This window comes from Mesoplodon bidens, assembly GCF_964165515.1.
Source record: "Mesoplodon bidens genome assembly, chromosome: 14".
In the NCBI taxonomy this organism is placed as follows: Eukaryota; Metazoa; Chordata; class Mammalia; order Artiodactyla; family Ziphiidae; genus Mesoplodon; species Mesoplodon bidens.
In genome coordinates this window covers 67,894,690-67,912,905 of record NC_138170.1, presented here as the reverse complement: position 1 = coordinate 67,912,905, position 18,216 = coordinate 67,894,690, and the positions used below count along the sequence as shown (strand labels likewise).

Genomic DNA, 18,216 nt, shown 5'->3' with positions numbered 1-18,216 from the left:
AAACATTAACTATACCCAGAGACATTTTCTCATGCAATGTTTCAGTAACACAATGCAATATAGCAGTGTACTGGGTCATGCTGTGAAATACATCCTTACCGGGGGTCTCGGCCACTGACCTAGAAAGACTCTAGAACGATGGAACAGTAGCACCCCGTTTAGCACATCGTTGTTCTCTGGACTCTGCGACCTCGGGAGAGACCCTGTCACCCGTGCGAGCACCCTACCAAACAGGACACTGCTTCCAGGCAAGAGATGTGACTTTGGTGGGCTAATGGGAGTCACAGACCCGGGGTCCAGCTCTGCTTCAACCCCTCACTAGGCAAGCAATCCAGTTACCTTACACATTAAATATGCAGATGATATGGAATGTACTTCTCTGCCAAAGTATAAAAGTAGGTAGCACGTGAAGAGTGCTTTGAAAACTACAAAAATTATCACAAGGACTGACATTTAAGGAATGCATCAGTCCTTTACACACAATGTAATTTTGAATCTTTAACTGTGACATTCACACCTAATAGATGAAGGAACTGCAGTATTTGAACCCAGGTCTGTCCATTAGACTCCACCCTCAGTCATTAAATGGTACTTTTAAAACACTGCATGAAAAGTTACTGCGTTAGAGACAAAGGAACATCTGTGTTCTGTTACAGAGTTTGAATTATATGGAGAATGAATTTTTTTTACCATTCCCCTTAAATATAATTCTTTCAAGTTCTGAGTCCTGTAGGCTCTCCCCTTTTTCTATGTAAATATAGCCAAAATGCAAGAATTTGAGACAAAAAGGGGCAACTCAAAGGCCAACGGTGGCACCTGGTACAGAGTCCCTGGGTGGCACAGTCATTTCCTTAGCTCTAAGATGGCAGCCAAGGTAGGGCCCTTGAATGAAGTGGGTGATGGATAAATATGTTGAAGAATGAATAAATGAGAGCCCGGCTAGGTCTACAACTCTGGCAGCGGGCTGGGGTGGGGACGTGGGCTGAGCAGTGGCCCTCAGCCCCAAGGTGGGGGGCTGTCAAGAGGAGGGCAGACCTCAGGGCAGAGTCAACCTGGCGTTTTCTGGGACTGGCCATGGATGTGTGTGGGACTAAGTCTCTGCTGAGGGGCCTGGAGAGCTTGCCCAGAGCTACTTCTGGGCAGTTGGACGGGGCCAAGCAGAGCTAGAGACCAGGTGTGGGTGGGCATGAGCAAAGTGTTCTTCACAAGACCATTAAAGTCCACCTCGAATGTTCTATTTTTAAAAGCCAAATAGCAGCATTCTTCCTCCTGTCCCAAAGTAAAAATTCTCAGAGCAGCAGTGACTGTATTGGTCAAGGACGTGGTGGGTGGGACAGGGAACAGACTGAGCCACAGGGGAAGAGAAGCAGCAGAGGGAAAGTGTGCATCTTCCACCCCATAAGCACAATGCTACCCCCTGGAGACACATCAGCCACAGAGACCAGAAACCTCACCAAGCCATCACTGGTCCCCTGTGCCTCTCTCCTCAGCAGAGGAAGACCTGTGCATGGGAAGAGGGACTCTTTATCTTTGCCAGGGATAGCACTAAGGTGGACAAGAGCAGGTGCAGACAGTACAGGAGCCCGAATTCTAGCCCAATAGCAGTTTTTATTCCCTAGGAACATAGATATGTGGGGAAGAAACTCCAGAAGAAAACAGCATGAATGACCAAACGCCACTAGGGTGGCGTGGCTCAGGAGTCAGACAGATGGCACACTCCACAGTGGACCCGGTCATGCCCTAGTTTCTTAAATTAACATTTTCCCCGTCCCCAAGTACCCATTACAGAGGTGCAGGGTGGGGCAGCGAGGGAAAGGGAAAGCTTCCCTACTCTACGCGAGAGAGATGAATGTACCTGTACGCTCCGAGACGCCTCTCAGGGACACCAAAACCTCCCTCTCAAGAACGGAGGTAGACAGATAATGAGAGGGGCCTGGGTATCACAGACAACCCGAAAGTGGTGCCACCAGGGCCCTTTGTGGCTGACAGAATGTGTGCTCCGAGGGGACTGTGAGGGAAGCAACAGCTGGCCAAGGCAGCTGAGTTTTACGGGGAGATGGTCAATCTGGACACAGTGGGTCCAGCACTGCTATTTCTATTCACTTCAAAGGAGCCTGATGATGTGGACTCAGAAGCCATTATCCTTTTGCCAGAGGATTCGCCTCTATCCCTTTCTCTGGCAAAATCCTACCCTCTGCAAGCCTGGTTCTCTAGAGAACAGACTGGCAAGGAACAAGGAAATACCCCGTCCTACTCTCACACCTCCCGTGACATGGCAGCTTCTACTGCAGCACAAACTCCCAAGAACAAGGTCCTTTGGTGTGGGCGAGGTCACCCAGTCCTTGATCACCCCTGAGGATGACCAAGGAACCCATTCCTGTGCCACAGGGCGGTCTCTGGGGCTGGGTCCCGAGTCCAGATCAGAGTGAGGTCTCCTGAAGGATGAAGGTGGGGCTGATCCCCTGGTGGGCTGGGCCGTCCTCAGGCACATCCACGGCCTCCTTGTCTCTGCTGCCCCTCAGCATCCCATTGCTCACCTTCTCCGGAAACACAGTGGTGTCCACAGAGAGATCCTGGGGAACACAGAGCAAAGGGACTGGGTGGGGTGAACATGAGGCAAAGGGGAGGTGAAGGAACCTCCCCTTTCTCTGGCAGGAAAGATGACCCTGCTTTGATCCTGGCTAGAAAGGAGACCAACGAGGAGCAGGCCCGGGGATGAGCACGGGGCTGGGAGGAGGGAGACAAAAGGCCAGCAGCTGTGGCCTCGCGGGGCCGAGACCCTTCTGCCCACCAAGCCCCCGCTCCCCTGTGGGAAGGAGCCAGGCAGCTGCTGCGGGACAGTCCAGCTCAGGCCAATCATCAGAGAAAGGGGGGCTGGGAGGAGAAAGAAAAGGGAGGCACAGGAACCCAGGAGGCCCGGCAGTAGCCTGAGAGCGAAGGGAGGGGCGATCTGACAACAGAGGTGCCACCTGGCTGGGGGTTTTGCAGTGACGTCGCTTCTGACAGGACATGGGCAGGAGGGCAACGAGGTTCGGCAACACTGGGTAAATGGTCCGAGGGTTCAGGGTCCGGCCCCGCATTCCGCCTGAAGACAAAGTGCTCCTGAGGCTCCTATCGTGTAACCAGGGCACACCCGCGGCCCCCTGCCCTCCCCCTGCTCTCAGGACTCTAAACCCCCAGTCCCCGCCCACCTCCTCGAGCTCCACCAAGAAGCGTGACTGTTCCAGGCACCCAGGAGCCCAGGATTCCCTGAGCTCCAGACTCCAAACCCCTGAGCGCCCTCCCTCAGCTGGTCCCTGTTTCCCTGTGCCCCCATGCCACACCCCCTCACCACTGAGCAGACTGACAGCCAGGCCCACCACAATGACCGTGGTGGAGTTGTGAGCGCTGTACCATAAATACGACAGGGAATAGAGCCGCTGTAGCCCTGTGGGTCTGGGGAGAGCAGAGGGTGAGACAATTAGCAATTCAGTGACAGGCATTCTTCAGGCACCTGGCTCCACCCTCCTACGCGGTCCTAGAATCCTGGGACCCAACACCCTGACATTTGGCCCAAGTCCTCTGGTGGCCATCCCTTAGCAAGGCCCCTGGAAAACCCCTCAGAAGTGAGCTGTTCTCCACAAGGAGAAAGAGAGTGAGCTCTGACTCACTTGGAGATAGTAGTCGAGGGCATCAGTGCGGCCATGGTGACGGCAGTCAGATTGCCGGGCAGGGAAAAGCTGGACCCGTTGGAGGGAGTGGGTGCTCTGGCAGAGCCCACGCTGGTCACTATGCTCCCAATGCCGATCCAGAAGGCCATGATCAGTCCAGCCAACAGGCCCACGATGGCACCCTGCCCAGAGACACGGCACACTCTCTTGACTCAATGCCAGCCCCACCAAACCTTCACGTAAGTTCCCAGCAGTCACGGTGAGAGCCCTGCCAAGTCGTTCCCCAGGTCCACCCCTGCACATGACCGTGGAGCCAGATGGGTCACTCACAGGAGGATTGGCACAAGGAAAGAACATCCCAAGGCAGAAGAGTCCGAGCAGCGGGCCCCCAACCATACCAAAGATGCTGATTGCTGCCTGTGGAGGACAGGGTTGAGGAAAAGAACACTCAGGCTCAGAGAGCCCCAGCCTCACCAACGTGGCACCGCTACCACCACTGCCTCAGAGCCCCACCTGTCAGATCTGTCTGTCTGTTCTACCTGGAATCATCAGAACGCAGGATTCCAGAGGGCAGAAATGGTTAAGGGAATGCGCTCGGGGTTCTCCTGAGGCCGATCCTTAGATATCTCTCAGCCAACAATGACCCTGGGGCTTTTGGCTACTTGAGAATCTGTTCACAGCTAAAGGTAGCTCATCAAAGGGGAATCTCTGACACCTGCCCCTATGTCATTCCTTTCACAATAGCTGTCTTCTTCAATTTCTGGTTTCAATCAGCTCCTTTTCTCCCTTAAAAATTGCTTTCTTCCCTCCATAGTCATTACCTGAAGCACAGGTCCCATCTGGGAGGAAATATAGGCCATTCCCAGACAAAGTAGCCCATAGCCAAAGGCTGAGGAAAAAGAAAGGAGGAAACAAGCAGATGTGAGTTAACACAATAAAAGCGGGAAAAGCAGAGCAAAGCTCCTTCCCCGGCCAAACTACTACCTCTGTGTCCCTGGAAACAGGGCATATTACCTCAGGCCCCACCTCCAGGTCTCTCCCACCCCGTCCTCACTCTTATGTGACTCAGAGACCTCCCCGGGAAATTCCCTGACATGTAAACAAGGTTGGTGCTTCATTGGGCAAGTGCTGAGCCCAGGCTAAAACGGGTGCTTCAAAGTAGAGGGACAACAGTTCTCAGGGTGTGTCTTAGAAAGAACACGGCTGAAGAGACGAGGAAGCATAATCCCACCGATGATTCTGGAAAGCATGGTGGCCCGGACTTCAGAGAAATGAGGGAACCAGGGTCGAATCAAGTCTTCCATTGTAACAGTTGCCAGTGAATTAAAAGCAGAGGATATGGTGCTGAAAGAAGAAAAAGACAAGTCCAGAAGCTGAGAAATGCAAAACAAGGGACCCCACTGAGGGACTAGCACCCTGAAGGCAGGAGAGGACGTGTGCAGCCCAAACACCATCCTGACGGTTGGCAGACGAGGAAGAGGCCTGGGAGGCAGGGACACCTGGCCTTCTCTGAGTGGGGTACAGGTTTGGTTCAAGTAGATCAATTCCTGGTATCATAAAAGAATCCTTCACCAAAAAGGGGACTCTCCCAGGAGAGGATACGCGCTGTCCCACACAGACGAGCTGCCCCTTGTCATTCACACATGAACGAACACAATGAGAGATTCAGAGGGACCCCCGCTCCACCCATCACCTTGTACCAAGGAGGGGTCAGCTGTGTCAAGCCTGATGGAAAAGGTCCAAGAGTGTACCTTAGGGAGCCACTGAAGAGGCAGGCAACAAAGAGCCCAGGCAGGCCTGGCAGGCCTCTCAGGAGATCCATCACAAAGTACAGGACAAACTGCAGGCAGAGCAGAAGTGCACAGCTCTCCTCAGAGAAGCCCATCCCCAGGGCACACCGCCCTTCCCCTGCCTATGTCAGGCAGTGTCTGGAGACTGCGTGCTTTAGGAAGGGGGCCAGGCCCTGAGGGCAACCCCACAGTAAGCGGAGAGAAAGCAGGCTCTGGAGAGAGCAGGACGCAGCCCACACCCCAGTTATGCCTCAGCGAGTGGTGTGACTTGAGCATGCTGGCCACCCCGTTGTGCGGCCTTTTCTCCTCTGTAAAATGAGGCTGTCGGGAGGGTTAGATGAGACCAGGCGTGTGACGGCTCCCCACAGAGCAGGTGGTGCAGAGCGGTGAGTCAGTGAAGGTAGGTCCCCGCCCCAGTAGGGTGGGCACTGTGATTAGCTGGGGGCTGGGATCCTCACATGCTGGATTGTAGATTTCCAGAACAGGAAGGACTTTCCATCCATTTCCCACCCAGGGTGGGAGTCCCTCCTGCAGCCACCCAGACACTCCCCTTGGGGGGGTCCAGGAGGCGGGTCAGGGGGGCCTTCTCACCTGGTCAGGGGCTGCTTGAGTCTGCTGGGTGCTCATGGGATACTCCTGGTAGTAGGCGAACATGACCAGGCCAATGAGGCAACCCATGCAGAGGACCACCTGCTGGCAAGGGAAGACGGCGTAGCAGGAGCTGCAAAAGAGGCCAGTGCCAAGCAGGGAGACGGTGCTAGCAGGCACGTCCCCAAGCCCCAGAAAGCAGCTCCACGTCCTGCCCAATGGGTGCGCGTGCGCTCCGGCATCCTGTCCCATCCCAACTGCCTCAGTGGAGCCGGGGCCCACTCTTCCCCCAGCCTGTGCTCCCCGCTCTTCCTGGCCCTGCACTCACAGCACCGCAGCCTTCTCTGTGCGGGAACTGAGGTAGCGCTGCACCTGAGCCTGGTTCACTCCATACAAGGAGAGCATCATGAAGACACCCCCGAAGGCCAGCGTCCAGAAGGTGTGCCGCACAAAAGGGTCCGGATCCAGCCTGCCAGAGACACCACCATGTCACTGTTGCCCCAGAGACTCAGCCTTCCCCACCCTCCTACAATAGGGGGCAGGGCAGGGCAGAGAGATGGCTGCCAGGGCGAAGCTGGACTCAAGACAGGGCAGCAGGTTGGGTGGGGAGGGGGTGGCTCCATCCCTCCAACCATAGCCTCATCCCAGGTGCTAAAAACATCCTGACACTCAACCACCGGCCAGAACGCTGTGCTCACCCTCCATCTCCGCAGTGCCAGCCTCCCACTGGCCTCAGTGCTGTACTTCAACTTCCACAGCTTGCCCTCTGCTTACTACAGCCCTAAGCGCAGGCTCTAGATGGGCTCAGCTGTCAGGCACTACAGACCCCAGCCGGGGACGGGGTGTACTTACTCGATTCCAGAGATAAGGCCATGCTGGGAAGCCACATCCCACACGTGCCCCAAACCGCCCACCTTGGCCGACCCCACAATGATAACCACCAGCTGCCCTAGGAACATAACCAGTGTCTGGAACACATCTGTCCAGATGACTGCCTTCAGTCCACCCTGCAGGAAAAAGACAGCACACCTGCCACAGATGTCTACGAAGCCATACCACCAGCGAGGGCACCAGACAGCCGCCGGCGGTGTACAGCTGCTAAGATCCTGCTGACGTCACTCCCAGCCCATGCCCGCCTTCAGCCCCCACATCCCATTTCCTACATCTCATTTCACAGCATCCTGGAAGGTCATGCCCTCTCCTCACCTATATTCTTATCTCATCTACCACCCACCTATTGATCTTATCCCATCTTTTCCCTTTCCTCCCATCTCCCTCCCAATTTCATCTCTTCTCCTCCCTCCCCTAAGACTAACTGTGCTTACCAGAGCAGTGTAGATGGTACAGACAATGCCTAGGGTCAGCACTGACAGCCAGAGATCAAAGCCAGTCACTGTAAACAGATAAAAGTCACATTCCTGGGGCTTCCCTGGTGGCGCAGTGGTTGAGAGTCTGCCTGCCAGTGCAGGGGACACAGGTTCGAGCTCCGGTCTGGGAAGATCCCACATGCCGTGGAGCAACTGGGCCCATGAGCCACAACTACTGAGCCTGCGCATCTGGAGCCTGTGCTCCACAACAAGAGAAGCCGCGAGAGTGAGAAGCCCGCGCACCGCGATGAAGAGTAGCCCCCGCTCGCCGCAACTAGAGAAAGCCCTCGGCACAGAAACGAAGACCCAACACGGCCAAAAATAAATTAATAAATAAAAATAAATTAAAAAAAAAAAAAGTCACATTCCTGTCTCCCGAGGAGGGTTTCCCAGCAGAGAAGTCAGAGAAGCCTTGGTAAGATATGAAGCATTTAGTCATTAAGGATGCTATAAATCATTTACCACAACGGAAAAAAAAAAGTTTGCAAAGCTCCACCAAAAGGTGTTGATTAACCAATTCAGATGGGGCCTGGTAATGTTTGATTAGCTTTCCACCTCTAGTAGAGACCAGCCAAGGGCCCAGGCGGTGAAATAATACCCTGGTCAAGGTTGGATTCTTTTCTGCACACTCTCCTCTACCTGCCCCTCCCAAAGGTTTTTCCCAGCCTGCTGTGGCCGGGAGTCAGGGGCTGTGACTCCTCACCTGCATTGAGGGCCAGTGATGGTGCATAGAGGACAACCCCCATGTAGATTACCTGTCGGGTACGGAAGAGAGAATGTGAGGGGAAGAGGAGATGAGGGTGGGCAGAGAGAGGAGGAAAGATGGACCTCAGCTCCAATATCCCAATGGCCTCCCTTCACCTAGGCCCACCTCCCTCTCCCTTCTTCCAAAGTTTGGCTTGCTGCCACCATAGTACCTGCGCCAGAACTGGAAGGAATGGGAAGCAGGATGCCTCCGGGGGCTAGCAGGAATTTCAGTCTTGCTCGTCTGAGAGCAAGGAAGGCTCCAGCTGCCTCAGCAAGCCTGAGTCCAGTTCCCGCTACCACGCATCAGGCTCAATTTCCATCCTCATTCCACTTACCATCTGAAAGATGAAGGTCACGGTCCCACAAACCCGCACAGCTTTATTGAACCGGAGCTCCAGGTACTAGGTAGGAGTAGATATTTTTTTTTTAAAAAAAGGTATTCCTCTCCACTCCACCCCCAACAATTCACACACAACTTCCCTCAAGAAACCTAGGAGCAGAGGAAATATCCAACTCGTATCCACTCCAGGCCCCACTCAGCACAGCAGCCTTCTTCTCTCCCAACTCCCACCCCGCCCAACTTCAACCAGAGAGAACTTATAAACACACAATGTATTCCCTGTCACTCTCATCAGGCAAAGGAGATCCAGGGGCCCAGATCCCTAGGTGCCCTGTTCCTCCTCTCCACCCCTGACCCCGGGGGTCCTATGGTGCTCCTCCCTACCTACCTCGTAGGCACTGGTGAGATGCAGGCGGTAGAAGATTGGGATGAAGATGTGTGCTGGGATCAGCAGCCCCAGGAAATAGGAGCAACCCAGGAACCAATACTGGGTCCCAAATCGGTAGATCTCAGACGGCACGCCCAGGATGGCTACGGCTGACTGGAAGGTGGCCAGCAAGGACAGCGCCACAGGAAAGCAGCCCATTTTGCGGTCCGCCAACAGCAGCTGGCCGATGGTATGTCGCCCCCAGCCACGATAGGCATGGTAGAGCCCAATGGCAAGGGAGAGAACCAGCAGCAGGACAAAGACCACATAGTCCACCAGGGAGAAGGTGGATGTGACCATGTTGGTGTCTGAGGCTGTGGGGAGGGGAGCGGAGGTGCTCACCGCCACACTCATACCCTCTCTGTGTCTGTGACCTGCAGCCACTTGCTGCTCCTGGGCTCTGGGCTGCCCCTCGGCTGGGCAGTGGCAGGCAAGTGGCTACAATCTGACTCCCAGCCACCGTCTCACCGTCCTCCTCTACCACCAAGTGACATTGTCCAGGTGAGCTGCAAAGAAATCGGCTCTTAGTCAGGCCTATCCTGCCTTCATGGTCACCCACCCTTGGGCCTGTGCATCCCACACCCATCAGATTTGGGCCAGCCAGCTCCGTGGCAGCCCTTGAAGGTGTGGAGGTACTGATATGGGTTTGGTAGGGCAGAGAGGGGAGGGAGGAAGCAGCAGACTGAGACGGCCAGGAGACAACTACTTGGCCAAGTCCTTTTTGGGTGTGCACAGCTGTGAAACTTAAGAACCTTCTTAGGTCTCCACCCTAGCAGTGAAAGAAAAATCAACTCTAGCCCATGTTTCTTCTCAGAATTCCCTGCCCCCACCTGCAGGCACAGACCCAGTCACTACAATGTACTGAGCCAGCAGAGCCCAGCCTGGCGCCACAAGCCAGCCGGGAGGAAGAAACAGAGACGAATGACAGCATGGCCTCCTCCATTCTCCCCGCCTCAGTACCCGCACCCCCGTGACCCTCAGTGTCACCGTCCGAACAGCAGCCCTTCTCAACACTGATCACCAGGGAGGCCACCTCCACGGCAGCGCCAAATTCCATTTCAGGCAACCCCAGGCCAACCACTCTGTTCTCCCAACACTACTAAATAAGGCCGGCCACCCACCTCTCAGCTCCTCCACCTATGACACCACAGTCAGTAAGAGATCCAGGAAGAGTGGTGCCATTCAAAAGTGAGACGGCAACATGCTGGAGCCAGGGGTTCAGAGTTACAATTACAGGGGCACTTTGGAAACAAGCAAACCAGCCAGGGAGCTGCGGGCAAGAGAAACAGTCAGGGAAAGTGGTCCTATCCCATGGGCGCAGACACCTACCGCAAGAAGCCATCCCTGTTCTGAATCAAAGCTGCCTGGAGAAGCTGTGTGTCTGGAGCTGGGCAGAGGCTGAGGATCTGGTCTATAAGTGGCTGAGGTGAGATGAGGAACTGGGAGTAGAGGGAAGCTCAGCAGCTATTTCAGGGAACCAATCGCTGTGGACCAAACGGCCCTATCACCCTACAGCCCCAAACTCCAGCTCGGCCCTAGAGGCTCCAGAATGGAGAACAGGGAGCTCACATTCAATAGCATTCTTAGATGGATTAGGCTTTCACTTTAAGTCACACTTGGCACTGTGTGCAAGGGGGAACTAGAAAAGAGTTGCTGAGAGATGGGAAAGTTGCTTTTCTAACTCCTGCACAAGAAATACTAATCCTCAAAGAATATACCTACATTATCCTCAGAACAAGGACCAGATCGCAGTATGTCAAAACTTAAAGGAATCTTAAGAGATCACTATTACAAGCCCCTCATTTACCAACAAACACACTGAGGCCCATGAATTTAGATAACCTAATATGATGTTAGTTAATATTTTTTGAACACCTGTTATATAATCCAGCAGTGTGTTATGTACTTTATAAACTTTAACAATAATAAATAAGTAACCATACCTATCACTTTCAAAACACCATGTCTCAGGTTATGCACTTTATATGAACACTCTCTAGTTCCCTAGGGTTATACAGCATGATATAAAACAAGGGGGAAAAAACAATGCTGTCAGTAGGTATGACAGGTAATTCACCAGGAGCCCCTCCTTCACTACTCCCAGAACCAGGGATGGAGCAGAGTGTTAATTGTTGTCAGTCACTCCTGAAGCAAAGATTAGATTTCAACTAATCTAGAGAGAGATTAATATAAACTATGTCTTTTGTCCTTGCCCACTAGGAGAAAGATCAGCCTAGCTGTCTTCCGGCTCTCCTACACTGTGTTCTTGGACAGATGTTGCCTGGCTGGCAAGACTATGACCTCATGCAAACCAGTCCTGAACTCTGAACCTCCTGGAGCCAATGAAGAGAGAAAATCAGAGTTGGCAACTCTTGAATCACATGTTCTACTGAGTCACAAATGTTAGTCCCCAGAACAATGTTCCCAACAGGCCACTCGGGTTTAACCTAAAGAGGCCCTGGGCCTTTGTGCATTGCAACACCTTGAGTTTTCTCACTCCTCTTTGGCAAGTTTTTATTACTGTGAAAGAGGTGACGGGAACTACTGGAGAGTAAGAGGAGAAAAGATGCCTGCTGTGTGCACATAACACTGTGTAGAGGTAAAGCGTTAATGATACAGCTAGGCAGGTAGTTGGAGAAAGGAAAAAAGGTGCAAGTATAGACAGGAAAACAGATGTACAGAAATGGAGACCCTCTACTGCTGGGGTAAACTGGCAGGGTTCCTGTGGATTCTATTTGCATGAGATGCAGAGAACTCTCCCGGATGGCTGAAGAGAGAGCCAGGCAAGACAGGAAAAACCTGACCCAGTAACAAAGGCTTCATTAGACATGATTCTAAGAACAGGATAGTGGCCTTCTAAAACTGCTACAGTGGGGACTTCCCTGGCGGTCCAGTGGTAAGACTCTGTACTTCCGGTGCAGGGGGCACGGGTTGGATCCCAGGTGGGAGAACTAAGATCCCACGTGCCGTGCAGCATGGCCAAACAACAACAACAGCAACAACTGTACACTGATCTAAACCCCATGGATTTGCATATGAGGGGAGCCAAAAGTAAGAGATAACTTGTTTCACTAAAACTCTAACACATAGGGCACAAATAGCACGCTGTGGGACTCTTTTAAAAAGTCCAAGATACACATAGACAAGAAAGAGAATCATCCTTCACCACCCTAACTCCACTCTCACTTTGATCACAAAGTGAATTGCTTTGACTCCTACAAAAGGCAAAGGTGCCACTGACGGATAAATGTTCCCAAAAAGATGCCTTCAAAATCCGTCTTTGTGGACTTCCCTGGTGGCACAGTGGTTAAGAATCCGCCTGCCAATGCAGGGGACACGGGTTCGAGCCGTAGGCCAGGAAGATCCCACATGCCACGGAGCCACGAAGCCCGTGCACCACAACTACTGAGCCTGTGCTCTAGAGCCCGCGAGCCACAACTACCGAGCCCACGCGCCGCAACTACTGAAGCCCGTGTGCCTAGAGCCCGTGCTCCACAATAAGAGAAGCCACTGCAATGAGAAGCCCCTGCTCTCCACAACTAGAGAAAGCCCGCGCGCAGCAACAGAGACCCAATGCAGCCAAAAATAAATAAAATAAATTAATTTTTAAAAAAAGATTGCATAGCTCCCAGGGAAATTACTAAAAAAAAAAAAAAAAAAATCTGTCTTTGTGCCTAGAATTCCTCAAGCTCTGAAAGGCTTTAGGGGCCCTGATTAAAATGCTGGTAACTACTAATGCCTTAGAAAATGTGCCAGCCCTCTGAAGGTAAATCCTTTCAGGAGATTCCAGACACCTGGGGGTAGGTGGAAGGGAAGCCAGGCTACTGAAGACGAGCTTTGGTTAGCTTTGATGAGCTTTTGCTAACCCTAACCAAAGCCAACACTCAGTCCCTCCCGGCACGGGGCTCGCTTGGCGTCCTTCGGTCAGGGCGCCGGGCCACCATGGGACAGCACTCGTCTTTCCCTTACCTCCGTGGCCCAGCCAAGGCTAAGACGGTCCCGTGGTTCTTCCCGAAATCTGCATCGCTCCCTTTTTCTGGGAAGGCAAAGAAATGAGGAGTTAGGGAAGCATCTATCCCGCCCCTACCTCCTCGCCAGAACACAGGACGCCGCGTGGTTTCAGGACTGAGCTGAAGGAGATAGGGTGCTCCGGCTCGTCTCTTCCCGACAGGGTTTGCCCTTCGCCCTTCGCTCCTCCATCACCCTTACCCTCTTTATTTCCTGGCTTCTCTCCTTCCCTCCACACGCGAGGTGGCAGGACCACTACCACCTCGTCGCCGGCACCTCCGATCTTCCCGGGCCCCCACGCTAGGGGCCGGCCCATTCCGCCCCTCACCTCTCCGCTCCTCCCCTCCCCTCCTCGTCCCTTCCCACCCTGACGCCACTCTCCCGAGCCTCTGTGTTCCGGCCCACCCCCTGTCGGCCCGCCCCAGTCCGGCCCACCTGCCGGGTCTCCACACGTGGGTCCGGCCGCCGCCAGAGAGCCGGCCCCGCAGCCCCAAACCGGGTGACAGCGGGGTCCCGCCCCCTGCCCGCCCACGCCGCCGCGCCGCCATGTTTACTTAGGGCAAATGGATTAACCCCCAGCCGCTGCGGATACACGACCCAGGCTCCAAGCGCAAGGAACGCGGGGCTGAGGGAGCAGTGGCGGGGAGGCCTTCGCTTAAGGGGGAAAAGGAGAAGGGGGTGGTTAGTCCCCCCGAACGAGGACTGGGGCACACAGAGAAGAGCGCTGACCTCCGCGACTATCAGCGACCCCTAACCCTCCCCAGACCGACCGGCCCAGCGGACTAGCCTGGCAGACTAGGCCACGCCCCAGCGAGGGCGCGACGGTGGGAGGCGGGGCCACACGCGCAAGTATCGCGATGAGCCGAGAAGGACAGAGGGAGCGGAAAATGGCCCCTCGGGGGCTCTACAGTCCTTTGAGCGTGGTGCCCTGGGCTGCAGCCCTACTCCTCGTTCTGAGCGTGGAAAGGGCTTTGGCGCTACCCGAGGTACTGAAGCAAATTAAAGGTTGGGTTGAAACAGAGTTGCTTGCCGGCCCTCTGCTCTCCCCACTCCTCTGCCTCCGCGCAGCCCCGATTTCGTCCCTGGGGCCTCCCTAGACATAGCCCAGCCAGCTCCCACTCCGAGTACTCACGCCGCTGTCTCCCAGCGCCTTCGCCTTGCCGACGTCCAAAGACCTTCTAAATTTGACCCCCTTGCTCCTTAAAATCGTTGAATAACTTTGAGTCGTTCTTTCTACAAACGAGACCTCTGGCCATTCTGCAAGCTTAACAGCGTACGAATGCCGTATATCGTGCGTTGGCAGGATTGTACTTTCTGTAATGCTTGATGAGTTCTTTGTGTACCTGCAGTCCTTTTACACCCGCCAAATCGGGGCTGGCAGATTGAGAAGTCATTGGAGAGGGCATAATATATATGTTCGAATAGTAATTCTCAAAGATGAGGTCCTTCCCTGGACAAGATCTAGTACAGAAATTCTCTGGTGCGCTCTTTTGGCGCCTGGTTCCAAGGGGAAGAAATGCGTCTTCTAGTAAACCTGACATAAAGGTAGGACACTTCCATGCCCTGTGTTAGAGGAATTCTGGAGAGTGTACTGGCAGTTAACTTTTGATCCTTGTTTTTTTCTTGGCTTTTCTTTCTGGAGTCCTAATAGTTTTCTTTCTTCTGCAGATATGCATCCAGTGTCCAGGGAGTGTGCAAAATTTGTCAGAAGTGGCTCTTTATTGTAACCAGACACCAGAGCTAATGCTGCACGCCCGCTGCTGCCTGGATTGGAAGGGCACCATCCTGGGGTGAGGGAGAAGACATCCCTGGATACTGGAAAAGAGTTCCCAAACCAAATTCTTCAAGGCTTGCCTGATTGGCTTTTGAGATAAATATTCGTGCCTGTTTTGGAGGCATCTAAACCATGAGTCTCAGACTTTTAAATCTGTTATAGCATTTTTGGCTAAGTAAACAACCCTGTGGTTCTTCCTGGTTGAAATGCATAAAAGTCATAATTTTTAGCATTTTTTTAAGTTGTTTCTTTTGTTTATTGTCAACTCTTTGGCTTATTTACTGTGTGTCTGCATGAAATGACTCCTTTGGCCTGAAGGACACTATGGAATATGGTCTTCTTCCCCTTCTCATTAATTCATGTTTGTCTTTGAGGCAAATTTCTCTTCTTGTCCCCTTATGCAAATTAGTCTCTGCATTGTTTTCCTCTTACACTCTTGAGAATCCACCTCTTATGGCTTCAACCATTATGCAGGTGTCTCCCAAAACTAGATCTCTTTTAGTTTCCTTTGACCTCCCTCCAAGCTCCAGATACATGTGGTTACGTCTAGATTCCTGTTAAACATTTCCTCTTTCAGAGCACCCTCACTTCAGACTCAAAATGTCACACGTCTTGCTTCCATTCTTCTCTTTCCCTCTTCTGCCTAAATACTTCTTTATATTAAACTTTCTGAAAACCAATTTTTTCCCCTTTTTACTCTCTGGCTTTAAAATTAGACTTATAATTGTCTGTTGCCCTGGGATAAAGTTCAAACCAGAAACTACCATAGACTGGCCCAACCCACCTTTTCAACATTACTTTCAATTATTTGTCCACCCAAACCCTTCATGAGGGTCTGGCAGCAGCCAGACTCTCCTACCTCCAAAAGCATTCCACCTTTCTTTCTTTGTTCAAACCTCTGTCTTTACCTAAAATTGCCTTTCTCCACCAAATTAAAACATATCTGTCCTTTAATTCCAACATCTTTTGTGAATGTTCCCTACTACTAAAAACCAGAGTAATATCTTTTTATTTGTTACTTCCTCTAATCCTTAGTGTCTGTACCACTCAAATTAATTTTATATGCTGTTCATATTGTAATTTAATGTTTATATTGTTTTTATTTTTGGTGATGGTCTTGTTCCCCTACTACGTTGTAAGCCACTTGCAAGCTAAGATACTGAATGTTATTTTTAATTCTCCGAAATTTTGCAGTTAGTAGGCACTCGGTAAATATTTGTAGAATAAAGGAACAGACGGCAATAGATATTGAAGAAAAAAATAGTGTGGCATGGACCTTAATATCCAGTAGTTTACATCCATCCAATCTGTGGTAGAAAATGCACTTGGAAAAAACTTTCATTTATGTGACTTGAATTTTTTTCCCACATGATGGCCTTTTGTGGATCTGAGAATCATAATATTACAGTGTGAGTGAGTTCCACTAATCCTGACGAAACAAATTTCTTTCAAGAGATGCACAGATGCATAGATATACTGATAAGAATGGTACTGTCCGGTGGAACTTTCTGCCACGATGAAAACGTTCTGTATCTCTACCTTCCAATACAGTAGCCACTAACCACCTTAGTGGTTACTGAACACTTGAAATGTGGCTAGTGCAAATGAAAGACTGAATTTTTAAACTTTAAATTAAGTAGCTGCATGTTGCTAGTGGTGACTTAATTGGACCATGCAGGATTAAAACATCTACCAGAGTACCTAGGTTGTGGCCCCGACACAGCTGTGTTCAATTAATATTAGCTGATAAGGGGTTGTATTACCTTACCTTGGGTGAAGGGGAGAGACACACAGTTTTGCTGATTACCTTATTTCCTCAGGCTGGATCTCCAGAACTGCTCTCTGAAGGACCCTGGTCCATACTTTCCTCAGGCACATACTGCTGTCGTCATGTAAGTGGTTAATTATCCTCCTTCCCAAAAGGTGATTATGGCAAAGGGTTGATGGGAAAGTCTTTGAGGATGGACTCCTAAAAGGATGTTTAAATACTGTCTGCATTTGGACAACTCAGAATGAGAACTGGATTAGCAGTCCAGAAACACACTGGATTACCAGTCACACACGTTCATGTGTGAATGGAAATAAGGTGTTTTCCTAGAGCACAGTGCTAACAGTGTGTGCTTTGCAGAGACCTGCAGGCAAACTCCCTCCAGGGTGACTTGGCCAACACCTTCCGTGGCTTTACCCAGCTCCAGACTCTGTAAGTAAGGGCTGTGGGGTGTGGGAGGGAACTAAAGAGAGGCAGTGCTGTGAACTCAGCAACGTCAGGCTGCATATTATGACTGCCTGTATTGTGTCCAGGATACTGCCACAAGATGTCAACTGTCCTGGCGGTATTAATGCTTGGGATACCGTCACTTTTTATATAAACAGCCAAACCTGCCGAGAACAAAGGAACCTTTGCAACAGCACTGGGGACCCAGGTATGTTGGCTCACCTCCACCCCTCCAGAAACTGCTCTTCCTCCCTTGTATTCTCCGATTTAGATCAGAAAGACAGTCAAGTTGCTTAAGTGCCTTTTGTTTGGGTTTCTGAAGCTTTAACCCCTCGGAAAGAAAAGGTCTTAACCTTTTGTTAATATTTTTAAAATAACTTTATGATGATGATGATGACAACAGTGTTCTGATTATCTGTAATCTTTCCGCTCTACCTTTGACCTAGAAACCGTTGAGAGAATCTAAGTTGAAGGAGATATTTGGGAAACATACCTAATGAAATCCAGCGATGTTCTCTGTTTTTCTCTGGCTCCCAGAAATGTGTCCTGAGAATGGATCTTGTGCACCTGATGGTCCAGGTCTCTTGCAGTGTGTTTGTGCTGAAGGCTTCCATGGCTACAAGTGTATGCGCCAGGTGAGGAATTAGGTCTTCTAATTAGGGATAAGAGAAATGCATAGACTAAGTACCTCTCTGAAAGAAGAGCCATAAGACCAGGAGCTGATGCAAATCACCTAGAGAAGGAAACTGTAAGAGAATTGCCCTGGGTGAGGGGACAGGTATGCTAGGAAAGAACTGGGTGTTATGTTGTAACCCTGTGTGAAGTTTTTTTGGTCTGTTATTCACAGGGCTCCTTCTCACTGCTCATGTTCTTTGGTATTCTGGGATCCACCACATTATCCATCTCCACCCTCCTTTGGGGGACTCAACGCCGAAAAGCCAAGGCTTCATGAACCACATAGGTCTTCCTACTGACTAAAGATCATCCCCATCTTAGTCCAGCCAGGGAGATTTGCTTCCTGGACATCATTGGTCAGCGGATCCTCCCTCCCAAGGCAGAGGCCGCCGTCGGAAGGAGGATGGAAATGTGCACAACCCTGGGTGTTGTAGACCCAGTCCAGGAGTGGACTAGTACCGGTTCCCATTTGTGCTGTTGACCATAATAAACAGTTTTTCTTTTTTTCTTTTCCTCTCTTCGTTGGCGTGGTAAAGGCTACTTTGGGAGAGCGGGTTTTCTCAGGTATCCCATCGCTTCGCGCAGGGTAGAGGAGGTGACCCAACCCTGTCGCTGCCCTGGCCCTGCCCCTCACG

General features: G+C 51.6%; 2 protein-coding genes across 4 annotated transcripts; one reads left to right on the top strand and one right to left on the bottom strand.

Annotated features, from left to right (window-relative positions):
* Positions 1–588: 588 nt before the first annotated feature.
* SLC5A6 (solute carrier family 5 member 6) lies at positions 589–13,440 on the bottom strand. Of its 3 annotated transcripts, none has more exons than XM_081253829.1 (17): positions 13,353–13,440; positions 12,879–12,945; positions 8,871–9,415; positions 8,478–8,543; positions 8,099–8,150; positions 7,354–7,421; positions 6,881–7,035; positions 6,357–6,497; positions 6,032–6,161; positions 5,402–5,490; positions 4,882–4,994; positions 4,472–4,539; positions 3,981–4,067; positions 3,651–3,832; positions 3,332–3,435; positions 2,970–3,085; positions 589–2,573 (listed from the first exon to the last, which is right to left on the bottom strand). In XM_081253829.1, exons 3-17 carry the CDS (start codon positions 9,261–9,263, stop codon positions 2,421–2,423), a joined length of 1,917 nt encoding a protein of 638 aa, XP_081109955.1. In that variant the 5' UTR covers positions 9,264–9,415; positions 12,879–12,945; positions 13,353–13,440; the 3' UTR covers positions 589–2,420. The 3 variants fall into 3 exon arrangements, with proteins under 3 accessions (XP_081109955.1, XP_081109956.1, XP_081109954.1); XM_081253830.1 differs by lacking the exon at positions 13,353–13,440 and adding an exon at positions 13,119–13,248 and having other exon boundaries at positions 6,032–6,130; positions 6,881–7,057; XM_081253828.1 differs by lacking the exon at positions 13,353–13,440 and adding an exon at positions 13,119–13,248.
* An 86-nt stretch (positions 13,441–13,526) lies between these two features.
* ATRAID (all-trans retinoic acid induced differentiation factor) lies at positions 13,527–18,094 on the top strand. Its single transcript, XM_081253831.1, has 7 exons — positions 13,527–13,903; positions 14,586–14,707; positions 16,512–16,583; positions 16,820–16,891; positions 16,993–17,114; positions 17,444–17,541; positions 17,754–18,094. Exons 1-7 carry the CDS (start codon positions 13,775–13,777, stop codon positions 17,856–17,858), a joined length of 720 nt encoding a protein of 239 aa, XP_081109957.1. The 5' UTR covers positions 13,527–13,774; the 3' UTR covers positions 17,859–18,094.
* Positions 18,095–18,216: the final 122 nt, after the last annotated feature.

Excerpts from the sequence above, each read along its gene's own strand:
- SLC5A6 (XM_081253829.1), bottom strand. The coding sequence starts at position 9,263 with ATGAGTGTGGCGGTGAGCACCTCCGCTCCCCTCCCCACAGCCTCAGAC. Across the intron at positions 6,162-6,356 it reads ACAGAGAAGGCTGCGGTGCT|CTCCTGCTACGCCGTCTTCC; the intron begins GTGAGTGCAGGG and ends CCTCTTTTGCAG. Across the intron at positions 4,068-4,471 it reads AGATGGGACCTGTGCTTCAG|GCAGCAATCAGCATCTTTGG; the intron begins GTAATGACTATG and ends TGTCCTCCACAG.
- ATRAID (XM_081253831.1), top strand. The coding sequence starts at position 13,775 with ATGAGCCGAGAAGGACAGAGGGAGCGGAAAATGGCCCCTCGGGGGCTC. Across the intron at positions 16,584-16,819 it reads GCACATACTGCTGTCGTCAT|AGACCTGCAGGCAAACTCCC; the intron begins GTAAGTGGTTAA and ends TGTGCTTTGCAG. Across the intron at positions 17,542-17,753 it reads GCTACAAGTGTATGCGCCAG|GGCTCCTTCTCACTGCTCAT; the intron begins GTGAGGAATTAG and ends TGTTATTCACAG.